Below are 14,199 nucleotides of genomic sequence, written 5' to 3'. Positions count from 1 at the left end.
TATCCACCCCACCAGGAGTACCTCAAGTTTGTGGTACAGGAATGGCATTACCAATTCCAGACGTTGCCGTTTGGTATGTCCACGGCACCGCGGGTATTTACCAAGGTAATGACCGAAATGATGATGCTCCTCCGAAAGAAGGGAGTCATGATTATTCCGTACTTGGACGATCTCCTTATAAAGGCGAGGTCCAAAGAGCAGTTGCTAGTCAGCGTAGCACTATCTCAGGAAGTGCAGCATCAGCAGGGCTGGATTCTGAATATCCCAAGGTCGCAGCTGATTCCTGCGACGCGTCTGCTGTTCTTGGGCATGATTCTGTACACAGAACAGAATATTTCTACTGGAGGAGAAGGCCCAGGAATTATCATCTCTGGTCAGGGACCTCCTGAAACCAAAGCAGGTGTCGGTGCATCACTGCACGCGAGTCCTGGGAAAGATGGTAGCTTCTTATGAAGCAATTCCCTTTGGCAGATTCCATGCAAGGATCTTCCAGTGGGATCTGTTGGACAAGTGGTCCGGATCGCATCTCCAGATGCATGGGTTAATCACCCTGTCCCCGAGGGCCAGGGTGTCTCTGCTGTGGCGGCTGCAGAGTGCTCCTCTGCTCGAAGGCCGCAGATTCGGCATACAGGACTGGGTCCTTGGGACCACGGATGCAAGCCTCCGAGGTTGGGGGGCAGTCACCCAGGGAAGAAACTTCCAAGGACAATGGTCGAGTCAGGAAACTTCCCTACACATAAATATTCTGGAACTAAGGGCCGTTTACAACGCCCTGAGTCAAGCGGAACCCCTGCTTCAAAACCAACCGGTTCTGATTCTGTCAGACAACATCACAGTGGTCGCCCATGTAAACCGCCAGGGCGGCACAAGAAGCAGGGTGGCAATGGCAGAAGCCACAAGGATTCTTCGATGGGCTGAGAATCACGTGATAGCACTGTCAGCAGTGTTAATTCCGGGAGTGGACAACTGGGAAGCAGACTTCCTCAGCAAGCACGACCTCCACCCGGGAGAGTGGGGACTTCATCCAGAAGTCTTCCAGCTGATTGTGAACCGTTGGGAACGGCCACAGGTGGACATGATGGCGTCCCGCCTCAACAAAAAGCTTAAAAGATATTGCGCCAGGTCAAGGGACCCTCAGGCGATAGCTGTGGACGCTCTAGTGACACCGTCGGTGTACCAGTTGGTTTATGTGTTCCTTCCTCTTCCTCTCATACCCAAGGTACTGAGTATAATAAGAAGGAGAGGAGTAAGAACTATACTCATTGTTCCGGATTGGCCAAGAAGAGCTTGGTACCCAGAACTTCAAGAAATGATCTCAGAGGACCCATGGCCTCTGCCGCTCAGACAGGACCTGCTACTGCAGGGGCCCTGTCTGTTCCAAGACTTACCGCGGCTGCGTTTGACGGCATGGCGGTTGAACACCGGATCCTAACGGAAAAGGGCATTCCGAAGGAAGTCATTCCTACGCTGATCAAAGCTACGAAGGATGTGACCGCAAACATTATCACCGCATATGGTGGAAATATGTTGCTTGGTGTGAGGCCAGGAAGGCCCCAACGGACTATGGGCCTCAAATTGGGTTCCATTAAGGTCCAGATTTCGGCTCCGTCGATTTTCTTCCAAAAAGAACTGGCTTCACTGCCTGAAGTTCAGACTTTTGTTAAAAGGAGTGCTGCATACTCAGCCCCCTTTTGTGCCTCCAGTGGCACCTTGGGATCTCAACGTGGTGTTGGATTTCCTAAAGTCGCATTGGTTTGAGCCACTTAAAACCGTGGAGCAAAATTATCTCACGTGGAAAGTGGTCATGCTGTTGGCCTTGGCTTCGGCCAGGCGTGTATCAGAATTGGCGGCTTTGTCATGTAAAAGCCTTATCTGTTTTTCATATGGATAGGGCGGAATTGAGGACTCGTTCCCAATTTCTTCCTAAGGTGGTATCAGCGTTTCATTTGAACCAACCTATTGTGGTGCCTGCGGCTACTCGGGACTTGTAGGATTCCAAATTGCCGGACGTAGTCAGCGCCCTGAAAATCTATGTTTCCAGGATGGCTAGAGTCAGGAAAACTGACTCGCTATTTATCCTGTATGCACCCAACAAGTTGAGTGCTCCTGCTTCAAAGCAGACTATTGCTCGTTGGCTCTGCAGCACGATTCAACTTGCACATTCTGCGGCTGAACTGCCGCATCCTAAATCTGTAAAAGCCCATTCCACGAGGAAAGGGGCTCTTCTTGGGCGGCTGCCCGAGGGGTCTCGGCTTAACAACTTTGCCGAGCTACTACTTGGTCGGGTTCAAACACATTTGCAAAATTCTACAAGTTTGATACCCTGGCTGAGGAGGACCTTGAGTTTGCTCATTCGGTGCTGCAGAGTCATCCGCACTCTCCCGCCCGTTTGGGAGCTTTGGTATAATCCCCATGGTCCTTACGGAGTTCCCAGCATCCACTAGGACGTCAGAGAAAATAAGAATTTACTCACCGGTAATTCTATTTCTCGTAGTCCGTAGTGGATGCTGGGCGCCCATCCCAAGTGCGGATTGTCTGCAATACTTGTATATAGTTATTGCCTAACTAAAGGGTTATTGTTATGAGCCATCTGTTCGTGAGGCTCAGTTGTTATTCATACTGTTAACTGGGTATAGTATCACGAGTTGTACGGTGTGATTGGTGTGGCTGGTATGAGTCTTACCCGGGATTCCAAATCCTTTCCTTATTGTGTCAGCTCTTCCGGGCACAGTTTCCCTAACTGAGGTCTGGAGGAGGGGCATAGAGGGAGGATCCAGTGCACACCAGATAGTACCTAATCTTTCTTTTAAAGTGCCCAATCTCCTGCGGAGCCCGCTATTCCCCATGGTCCTTACGGAGTTCCCAGCATCCACTACGGACTACGAGAAATAGAATTACCGGTGAGTAAATTCTTATTTTTTTTCATTTTTTTTTTTTTTTTTACTTAATTGGCTGATATTTTTTCCAAAAATCGCTCAAATTGTCAACTTTTTTATGATTAAATTAGCTTAAGAAGATTTATTTACAAAATATGCAACACAATTGTATAAAAATAAAAAAAATCTGCTTGAAGGACTATATTGGTCCACCGATGAGCGTAACATCACAACCATCACAACTTTACATTTTCATGAAGGCTGCTCCTCTCTGCGGCCGGCTGTGGGCGGGGACACAGGGAATGTGAGGGCTACTTTTTTTTACATTTACCCATCAGCTCCTAATCTCTGCAGCTGCTGGGTGGGGGGGGGACCACTGGGCTGCCTGATCAGCAGTGATGGGGAGAAAGCCAGGAAACAGAGGGGCCAGCTACTGGACGATAATCCAGCAATGCATGATATTAGTGACCTCTGCAGGCAAGTGGTTAATATTTAGTTTTATATATGCTTTTTTTAATAGTGTGTTGAGCCCATATAATTCCGAAAAGCTTGGCAGCTTGTTTTTTTTGCATTAATAATAGGGTATTTTAAAATGGAGGACTACAGTATGTACTATAACAAAGATGAAGATAAAACAATTATTTTCATTCTCAAATTTGTTGGAGCTTTCTCTATCGTCCTAGTGGATGCTGGGGTTCCTGAAAGGACCATGGGGAATAGCGGCTCCGCAGGAGACAGGGCACAAAAGTAAAGCTTTCCGATCAGGTGGTGTGCACTGGCTCCTCCCCCTATGACCCTCCTCCAAGCCAGTTAGATTTTTGTGCCCGGCCGAGAAGGGTGCAATCTAGGTGGCTCTCCTAAAGAGCTGCTTAGAAAAGTTTAGCTTAGGTTTTTTATTTTACAGTGAGTCCTGCTGGCAACAGGATCACTGCAACGAGGGACTTAGGGGAGAAGAAGTGAACTCACCTGCGTGCAGGATGGATTGGCTTCTTGGCTACTGGACATCAGCTCCAGAGGGACGATCACAGGTACAGCCTGGATGGTCACCGGAGCCTTGCCGCCGGCCCCCTTGCAGATGCTGAAGTAAGAAGAGGTCCAGAATCGGCGGCAGAAGACTCCTCAGTCTTCTAAAGGTAGCGCACAGCACTGCAGCTGTGCGCCATTTTCCTCTCAGCACACTTCACACGGCAGTCACTGAGGGTGCAGGGCGCTAGGAGGGGGGCGCCCTGGGAGGCAAATGAATACCTATTTTGGCTAAAAATACCTCACATATAGCCTCCGGAGGCTATATGGAGATATTTAACCCCTGCCAGAATCCGTTAAGAGCGGGAGACGAGGCCGCCGAAAAAGGGGCGGGGCCTATCTCCTCAGCACACAGCGCCATTTTCCCTCACAGAAAGGCTGGAGGGAAGGCTCCCAGGCTCTCCCCTGCACTGCACTACAGAAACAGGGTTAAAACAGAGAGGGGGGGGGGGCACTAATTTGGCGTTAGAAATATATAAAAAAGATGCTATAAGGGAAAACACTTATATAAGGTTGTCCCTATATAATTATAGCGTTTTTGGTGTGTGCTGGTAAACTCTCCCTCTGTCTCTCCAAAGGGCTAGTGGGTCCTGTCCTCTATCAGAGCATTCCCTGTGTGTGTGCTGTGTGTCGGTACGTGTGTGTCGACATGTATGAGGACGATGTTGGTGAGGAGGCGGAGCAATTGCCTGTAATGGTGATGTCACTCTCTAGGGAGTCGACACCGGAATGGATGGCTTATTTAGGGAATTACGTGATAATGTCAACACGCTGCAAGGTCGGTTGACGACATGAGACGGCCGACAAACAATTAGTACCGGTCCAGACGTCTCAAAAACACCGTCAGGGGTTTTAAAACGCCCGTTTACTTTAGTCGGTCGACACAGACACAGACAGGGACACTGAATCCAGTGTCGACGGTGAATAAACAAACGTATTCCTTATTAGGGCCACACGTTAAAGGCAATGAAGGAGGTGTTTCATATTTCTGATACTACAAGTACCACAAAAGAGGGTATTATGTGGGATGTGAAAAAACTACCGTAGTTTTTCCTGAATCAGATAAATTAAATAAAGTGTGTGATGATGCGTGGGTTCCCCCCGATAGAAAATTATGGGCGGTATACCCTTTCCCGCCAGAAGTTAGGGCGCTTTGGGAAACACCCCTTAGGGTGGATAAGGCGCTCACACGCTTATCAAAACAAGTGGCGGTACCGTCTATAGATAGGGCCGTCCTCAAGGACCAGCTGACAGGAGGCTGGAAAATATCATAAAAAGTATATACACACATACTGGTGTTATACTGCGACCAGCGATCGCCTCAGCCTGGATGTGCAGAGCTGGGGTGGCTTGGTCGGATTCCCTGACTAAAAATATTGATACCCTTGACAGGGACAGTATTTTATTGACTATAGAGCATTTAAAGGATGCATTTCTATATATGCGAGATGCACAGAGGGATATTTGCACTCTGGCATCAAGAGTAAATGCGATGTCCATATCTGCCAGAAGATGTTATGGACACGACAGTGGTCAGGTGATGCAGATTCCAAACGGCACAAAGGTGTATTGCCGTATAAAGGAAGAGGAGTTATTTGGGGTCGGTCCATCGGACCTGGTGGCCACGGCAACTGCTGGAAAATCCGCCGTTTTTACCCTAAGTCACATCTCTGCAGAAAAAGACACCGTCTTTTCAGCCTCAGTCCTTTCGTCCCTATAAGATCATATCTGCCCAGGGATAGAGGAAAGGGAAGAAGACTGCAGCAGGCAGCCCATTCCCAGGAACAGAAGCGTTCCACCGCTTCTGACAAGTTCTCAGCATGGCGCTGAGACCGTACAGGACCCCTGGATCCTACAAGTAGTATCCCAGGGGTACAGATTGGAATGTCGAGACGTTTCCCCTTCGCAGGCTCCTGAAGTCTGCTTTACCAAGGTCTCCCTCCGACAAGGAGGCAGTATGGGAAAAAATTCACAAGCTGTATTCCCAGCAGGTGATAATTAAATTACCCCTCCTACTACAAGAAAAGGGGTATTATTCCACACTATATTGTGGTACTGAAGCCAGAAGGCTAGGTGAGACTTATTCTAAAAATTTTTTTGAACACTTACAAAGGTTCAAATCAAGATGGAGTCACTCAGAGCAGTGATAACGAACCAGGAAGAAGGGGACTATATAGTGTCCCGGGACATCAGGGATGCTTACCTCTATGTCCCAAATTTGCCCTTCTCACTAAGGGTACCTCAGGTTCGTGGTGCAGAACTGTCACTATCAGTTTCAGACGCTGCCGTTTGGATTGTCCACGGCACCCCGGGTCTTTACCAAGGTAATGGCCGAAATGATGATTCTTCTTCGAAGAAAAGGCGTCTTAATTATCCCTTACTTGGACGATCTCCTGATAAGGGCATAGTCCAGGGAACAGTTGGAGGTCGGAGTAGCACTATCTCGGATACTGCTACAACAGCACGGATGGATTCTAAATATTCCAAAATCGCAGCTGATCCCGACGACACGTCTGCTGTGCCTAGGGATGATTCTGGACACAGTCCAGAAAAAGGTGTTTCTCCCGGAAGAGAAAGCCAGGGAGTTATCCGAGCTAGTCAGGAACCTCCTAAAAACAGTGCATCATTGCACAAGGGTCCTGGTAAAAATGGTGGCTTCCTACGAAGCAATTCCATTCGGCAGATTTCACGCAAGAACTTTTCAGTGGGATCTGCTGGACAAATGGTCCGGATCGCATCTTCAGATGCATCAGCGGATAACCCTATATCCAAGGACAAGGGTGTCTCTCCTGTGGTGGTTATAGAGTGCTCATCTTCTAGAGGGCCGCAGATTCGGCATTCAGGATTGGATGCTGGTGACCACGGAGCCCAGCCCGAGAGGCTGGGGAGCAGTCACACAAGGAAAAAATTTCCAGGGAGTGTGATCAAGTCTGGAGACTTTTCTCCACATAAATATACTGGAGCTAAGGGTAAATTTATAATGCTCTAAGCTTAGCAAGACCTCTGCTTCAAGGTCAGCCGGTATTGATCCAGTGGGAAAAACATCACGGCAGTCGCCCACGTAAACAGACAGGGCGACACAAGAAGCAGGAGGGCAATGGCAAAAACTGCAAGGACTTTTCGCTGGGCGGAAAATCATGTGATAGCACTGTCAGCAGTGTTTCATCCCGGGAATGGAAACTGGGAAGCAGACTTCCTCAGCAGGCACGACCTCCACCCGGGAGAGTGGAAACTTCATCGGGAAGTTTTTTCCACATGATTGTAAACCGTTGGGAAATACCAAAGGTGGACATGATGGCGTCCCGTCTGAACAAAAAACGGGACAGGTATTGCGCCAGGTCAAGAGACCCTCAGGCAATAGCTGTGGACGTTCTGGTAACACCGTGGGTGTACCAGTCGGTGTATGTGTTCCCTCCTCTGCTTCTCATACCTAAGGTGCTGAGAATTATAAGACGTAGAGGAGTAAGAACTATACTCATGGCTCCGGATTGGCCAAGAAGGACTTGGTACCCGGAACTTCAAGAGATGCTTACAGAGGTCTTATGGCCTCTGCCGCTAAGAAGGGACTTGCTTCAGCAAGTACCATGTCTGTTCCAAGACTTACCGCAGCTGCGTTTGTCGGCATGGCGGTGGAAAGCCGGATCCTAAGGGAAAAAGGCATTCCGGAAGAGGTCATTCCTACCCTGGTCAAAGCCAGAAAGGAGGTGACCGCACAACATTATCACCACATGTGGCGAAAATATGTTGCGTGGTGTGAGGCCAGGAAGGCCCCACAAAGAAATTTCAACTCGGTCGTTTCCTGCATTTCCTGCAAACAGGAGTGTCTATGGGCCTCAAATTGGGGTCCATTAAGGTTCAAATTTCGGCCCTGTCGATTTTCTTCCAGAAAGAATTGGCTTCAGTTCCTGAAGTCCAGAAGTTTGTCAAGGGAGTATTGCATATACAACCCCCTTTTGTGCCTCCAGTGGCACTGTGGGATCTCAACGTAGTTCTGGGATTCCTCAAATCACATTGGTTTAAAACCAGTCAAATCTGTGGATTTGAAGCATCTCACATGAAAAGTGACCATGCTCTTGGCCCTGGCCTGGACCATGCGAGTGTCAAATTGGTGTTTTTTTCTCAAAAAAGCCCATATCTGTTTGTCCATTCGGACAGGGCAGAGCTGCGGACTCGTCCCCAGTTCTCTCCCTAAGGTGGTGTCAGTGTTTCACCTGAACCAGCTTATTGTGGTGCCTTGCACCTACTAGGGACTTGGAGGACTCCAAGTTGCTAGATGTTGTCAGGGCCCTGAAAATATGTTCCAGGACGGCTGGAGTCAGGAAAACTGACTTGCTGTTATCCTGTATGCACCCAACAAACTGGGTGCTCTTGCTTCTAAGCAGACTATTGCTAGTTGGATGTGTAATACAATTCAGCTTGCACATTCTGTGGCAGGCCTGCCACAGCCAAAATATGTAAATGCCCATTCCACAAGGAAGGTGGGCTCATCTTGGGCGGCTGCCCGAGGGGTCTCGGCTTTACAACTTTGCCGAGCAGCTACTTGGTCAGGGGCAAACACGTTTGCTAAATTCTACAAATTTGATACCCTGGCTAAGGAGGACCTGGAGTTCTCTCATTCGGTGCTGCAGAGTCATCCGCACTCTCCCGCCCGTTTGGGAGCTTTGGTATAATCCCCATGGTCCTTTCAGGAACCCCAGCATCCACTAGGACGATAGAGAAAATAAGAATTTACTTACCGATAATTCTATTTCTCGGAGTCCGTAGTGGATGCTGGGCGCCCATCCCAAGTGCGGATTATCTGCAATACTTGTACATAGTTACAAAAATCGGGTTATTATTGTTGTGAGCCATCTTTTCAGAGGCTCCGCTGTTATCATACTGTTAACTGGGTTTAGATCACAAGTTGTACGGTGTGATTGGTGTGGCTGGTATGAGTCTTACCCGGGATTCAAAATTCCTCCCTTATTGTGTACGCTCGTCCGGGCACAGTACCTAACTGGCTTGGAGGAGGGTCATAGGGGGAGGAGCCAGTGCACACCACCTGATCGGAAAGCTTTACTTTTGTGCCCTGTCTCCTGCGGAGCCGCTATTCCCCATGGTCCTTTCAGGAACCCCAGCATCCACTACGGACTCCGAGAAATAGAATTATCGGTAAGTAAATTCTTATTTTTCCTCCAACATTCTGGGGTGGAATTCTGTAATTGGTGATGTGCTGCTGTACTTCTATTGATGAGAATGAAGTATGCCATTGCTGATTGTTCAGTTAGATTCATGGTTTTGAATCTGCTTTTAAATTGTTTCTCTGTACTTTAGATCATTTCAGATTTGGAGTCCTGGAATGATGAACTTTCTCTACAAATGAATGATTTTGACACAGAGGATCTTACACTTGCAGAACAAAGACTGCAGCATCATGCCGACAAAGCTCTTACTATGAATAACTTGACATTTGATGTCATTCATCAAGGGCAAGAACTACTACAGTACGTAAATGAGGTTCAAACATCAGGTATGTACCCAATTGAATTTTTTTTATTAGACCACATTTATTTGGGTGATGTGCTGTAGTGTTTAGTCAAATATTCAATACTTAATTTTGGCTGGAGTCATCTTCAATGAGTGTATCAGGAATGTGTCATTTGCTGATACTCATTGATGATTACCCACTTCTATGTCTCACTCAGAGGTGTGTCAAACTTTTGTTTACTATTGAAATTGTGCAGTTTGGCCACTTGCTTTAGTGTCTGCACATATACTTTAGGTGCTGTGCCGTCTGATTAGCCAATTACATGGGCCAGATATACAGCGACCACTTAGTGTATATCATAATATAACACACGTGTTCAGACACGTTTTCACATCGCAGCATGCGACTGTCGCCATTCGCGGGAGTGAACATACCATGCACCTTCCAGCCAGCCACTGCACACGTGGGGGGGGGAGGTTTTGGCAGATGCATTTGAAGCGCTGCTATACAAAACAGACATACAAGGACACATCTGTTCCTCTCAATGCATGTCTGAAGGTGTGAAATTGGAACACAGTGTGGTATGTTACATTGCTCAGGCCCGTATCTCCAAATCAAGAGTTAGTTTTGATAATTGGGGCAATGCTTTCATATTGGAACTGCCCCACCTGAATTTGGAGCGTTTGTAGGTATGGTACAGTAAATGAGTTCGTTTACTTCTAAAAATGCTCTCCCCCTTTTTCTCTGAAACTTGTTTATATCTTGTTTATAACTTATTTATATCTGTAGATGCTGCTAATTTTTTCTTTCACTGACCAGATTATTCGATTACAGTACACTGAGTTGGTGTTAGGACACGTGATGTCACTGTTCACGAATTAGAAGTGTGATTTTATATGTGCGCATAAGCATTTATTACTGAATAATGAAGAGCAGGAGATTTAATTACTGAAGTGTAGTGCACCTTTAAGCACCTCTATTTAAAGCTTCCCTGTGAAGTTGGTTAGAAAGGTTTGTGTCCAAACAGTTTTTAGAGCTTGCCCACCATTAAGAAGTTAAGAATAAGTTGTGGGAACAGTTTGTTGCATTACATAATTTCTCTAACGTCCTTGAGGATGCTGGGACTCCGTAAGGACCATGGGGAATAGACGGGCTCCGCAGGAGATAGGGCACTCTAAGAAAGCTATGGACTCTGGGTGTGCACTGGCTCCTCCCTCTATGCCCCTCCTCCAGACCTCAGTTTTACACTGTGCCCTGAGCAAGATGGGTGCACTGCAGAGAGCTCTCCAGAGTTCTCTGTCTAGAAGCATTTTTGTTTGGATTTTTTTCTACCTTTTACTACTTTTTCACAGGGAGCACTGCTGGCAACAGGCTCCCTGCATCGAGGGACTGAGGAGAGAGGAGCATACCTTCTTGTCAAAGATGGGCTCTGTTTCCTCGGCTACTGGACACCATTAGCTCCAGAGGGGGTGAACACAGGTTCTTACTGGGTGTCCACCCCCGGAGCCGCGCCGCCATTCTCCTCACAGAGCTAGAAGTTCAGAAGACAGAAGTCGTCAGGTGGCAGAAGCCTTCAGCTTCATTGAGGTGTAACGCACTGCAGCTGTGCGTCATTGCTCCCATACACCTCACATACTCTGGTCACTGTAAGGGTGCAGGGCGCGGGGGTGGGGGGGGGGCGCGCGCCCTGGGCAGCAATATAAACCTCTACATGGCAAAAAGGCTATATACATGTACAGGTGGGCTCTGTACATGTATATAAAAGAGCCCCCGCCATATTTTACGAGTTTTGAGCTGGACAGAAGCCTGCCACTGAGGGGGCGGGGCTTCTCCCTCAGCACTCACCAGCGCCATTTTCTCTCCACAGCACTGCTGAGAGGAAGCTCCCCGGACTCTTCCCTGCTTACACACTGTGAAAGGGTGCTTAAAAGAGAGGGGGGGGGGCAGATAATTGGCGGTTTACATATTATACAGCGCTGCTGGGGAAAAACATTTTGTGTTGCTCTCCAGGGTCATTGCGCTGGGGTGTGTGCTGGCATACTCTCTCTGTCTCTCCAAAGGGCCTTGACAGGGATACTGTCTTCAGGAAAGGGGTTCCCTGTGTGTGTGTGTGTGTGTGTGTGTGTGTGTGTGTGTGTGTGTGAAGTGTGTCGGTACGCGTGTGTCGACATGTTTGACGAGGAAGGCTCGCTTAATGTGGAGGGAGAGTGCTTGAATGTCAGGTCGCCGTCGGCAACGCCGACACCGGAATGGGTGGATATGCTGAATGTCTTGAATGCAAATGTCAATCTATTGCATAAAAGGTTGATCCCTAGCTTCTGCCTTGTCTAGTCAGGTAGCCAGTCTATGCCTGTCCCTGGGGCCCCAGGTCCTTCGGGGTCTCAGAAGGGCACCATATCCCAGATTGATGACACAGATGCCGACACAGATACTGACTCTAGAGTCGACTATGAAGATGCAAAATTACAGCCGAAGGTGGCAAAGGGTATACAGTACATGATTATTGCCATTAAAGAGGTTTTGCATATTACTGAGGAACCCCCTGTCCCTGACACGAGGGTACACATATGTATAAAGGGAAAAAGCCTAAAGTCACTTTAACATCCTCATTTGAATTAAGTGACTTGTGCGAAAAGGCTTGGGAATCTCCGGATAGGAAACCACAATTTCCCAAAAGGATTCTTATGGCGTATCCTTTTCCACAAACTGATAGGATACGCTGGGAATCTTCGCCAAAAGTTGACAAGGCGCTGACACGTTTGTCCAAAAAGGTGGCACTGCCTTCTCAGGATACGGCTTCCCTCAAGGAACCTGCTGATCGCAGGCAGGAAATTACCTTAAAGCACATTTACAATCATTCCGGTACTATTGTTCGACCGGCTATGGCGTCGGCCTGGGTTTGTAGTGCGGTTGTGGCATGGGCAGATTCCTTATCTACGGAAATTGACACCTTAGATAGGGATGCCATTCATATGACCATAGAGCATATCAGAGATGCTGCCTTGTATATGAGGGATGCTCAGAGAGACATTTGTTTATTAAGCTCCAGAATAAATGCTATGTCTATTTCTGCTAGGCGGCTCTTGTGGACCCGACAGTGGACGGGAGATGCCGATTCAAAGCGGCATATGGAGTCCTTGCCTTACAAAGGGGTGGAGTTGTTTGGAGACGGCCTCTCGGATCTTGTCGCTACGACTGGTAAGTCAAATTTCTTACCTTATGTCCCCCTGCAGCATACAAAAAAGGCACCTCATTATTAAATGCAGTCCTTTCGTTCCAATAAAAACAAGAAGGTACGTGGATCATCCTTTGTTGCCAGAGGGAAAGGCAGGGCAAAAAAGCTGCACACAGCTAGTTCCCAAGAGCAGAAGTCCTCCCCTGCGTCTGCAGAGTCCACTGCATGACGCTGGGGCTTCCCGAGGGTAGGCAGATCTGGTGGGGGCTCATCTTCGGTTTTTCAGCCACGTCTGGGTTCACTCGCAGGTGCATCCCTGGGCATTAGAGATTGTTTCTCAGGGATACAGGCTGGAATTCGAAGACTTGCCTCCTCGCCGATTTTTCAAATCGGCTCTGCCGGCTTCCCCATCAGAGAGGGAGCTAGTGTTGGCAGCAATCCAAAAATTGTGTATTCAATAGGTGATTGTCACAGTTCCTCATCTCCAGCAAGGAAAGGGATATTACTCAACCCTGTTTGTGGTCCCGAAACTGGACGGTTCGGTCAGACGCATTTTAAACCTGAAATCTCTGAACCTGTACTTGAAGAAGTTAAAGTTCAAAATGGAATCACTCAGGGCGGTCATCGCCAGCCTGGAGGGGGGGGGGGTTGGATGGTGTCCCTGGACATAAAGGATGCTTACCTTTATGTTCCGATATTCCCCCCGCATCAGGCGTTCCTGAGATTTGCAGTGCAGGACTGTCACTACCAATTTCAGACGTTGCCGTTTGGGCTTTCCACGGCCCCGAGAATTTTCACCAAGGTATTGGCGGAAATGATGGTGCTCCTGCGCAAGCAGGGGGTCACAATTATGCCATACATGGACGATCTCCTCATAAAGGCGAGATCTCGGGAGAGGTTGCTGGACTGCGTGTCTCTTTCCATGAAGACTTTGCAGATACACGGCTGGATTCTCAATATACCGAAGTCCCAGCTAGTCCCTACAACTCGTCTGACCTTTTTGGGGCTGATTCTAGACACAGAGCAGAAAAAGGTTTTTCTTCCGATCGAAAAGGTTCAGGAACTCATAGCCATGGTCAGGAACCTATTAAAACCAAAAAAGGTTTCAGTGCATCACTGCACGCGGGTCCTGGGGAAGATGGTGGCTTCCTACGAGGCCATCCCTTTCGGCAGGTTCCATGCGAGGACTTTTCAATGGGACCTCTTGGACAAGTGGTCCGGGTCCCATTTACAAATGCATCAAAGGATCACCCTGTCTCCCAGGACCAGGGTATCTCTCCTGTGGTGGCTGAACAGTGCTCACCTACTAGAAGGTCGCAGGTTCGGCATTCAGGACTGGGTCCTGGTGACCACGGACGCAAGCCTCCGAGGCTGGGGAGCAGTGACACTGGGAAGAAATTTCCAAGGTCTCTGGTCAAGTCTAGAGTCTTGTCTCCACATCAACGTCCTGGAGTTGAGGGCCATATACAACGCCCTGCGTCAAGCGGAGGAATTGCTTTGGAGAAAACCGGTTCTGATTCAGTCAGACAATGTCATGGCAGTGGCTCATATAAACCGCTAGGGCGGAACAAGGAGCAGAATAGCCATGGCAGAAGCGACCAGGATTCTACGCTGGGCGGAAGGCCATGTAAGCGCGCTATCAGCGGTGTTCATCCCGG

At 48.3% G+C, this 14,199-nt stretch overlaps 1 protein-coding gene across 2 annotated transcripts in view; it reads left to right on the top strand.

Moving 5' to 3' along the window:
- TRIO (trio Rho guanine nucleotide exchange factor) overlaps positions 1 to 14,199 on the top strand; it is a 1,426,902-nt gene that overhangs the window by 627,535 nt on the left and 785,168 nt on the right. For both annotated transcript variants that reach the window (XM_063922713.1, XM_063922714.1), the window contains exon 14: positions 9,213 to 9,408. In XM_063922713.1, coding sequence (XP_063778783.1) covers positions 9,213 to 9,408 — 196 coding nt within the window. The remainder of the gene's footprint in view (positions 1 to 9,212; positions 9,409 to 14,199) is intronic.

This window comes from Pseudophryne corroboree, chromosome 5, assembly GCF_028390025.1.
Source record: "Pseudophryne corroboree isolate aPseCor3 chromosome 5, aPseCor3.hap2, whole genome shotgun sequence".
Classification (NCBI taxonomy): Eukaryota; Metazoa; Chordata; class Amphibia; order Anura; family Myobatrachidae; genus Pseudophryne; species Pseudophryne corroboree.
The sequence above is the reverse complement of the archived record's forward strand: the minus strand, read 5'-3'. Positions and strand labels throughout refer to the sequence as shown.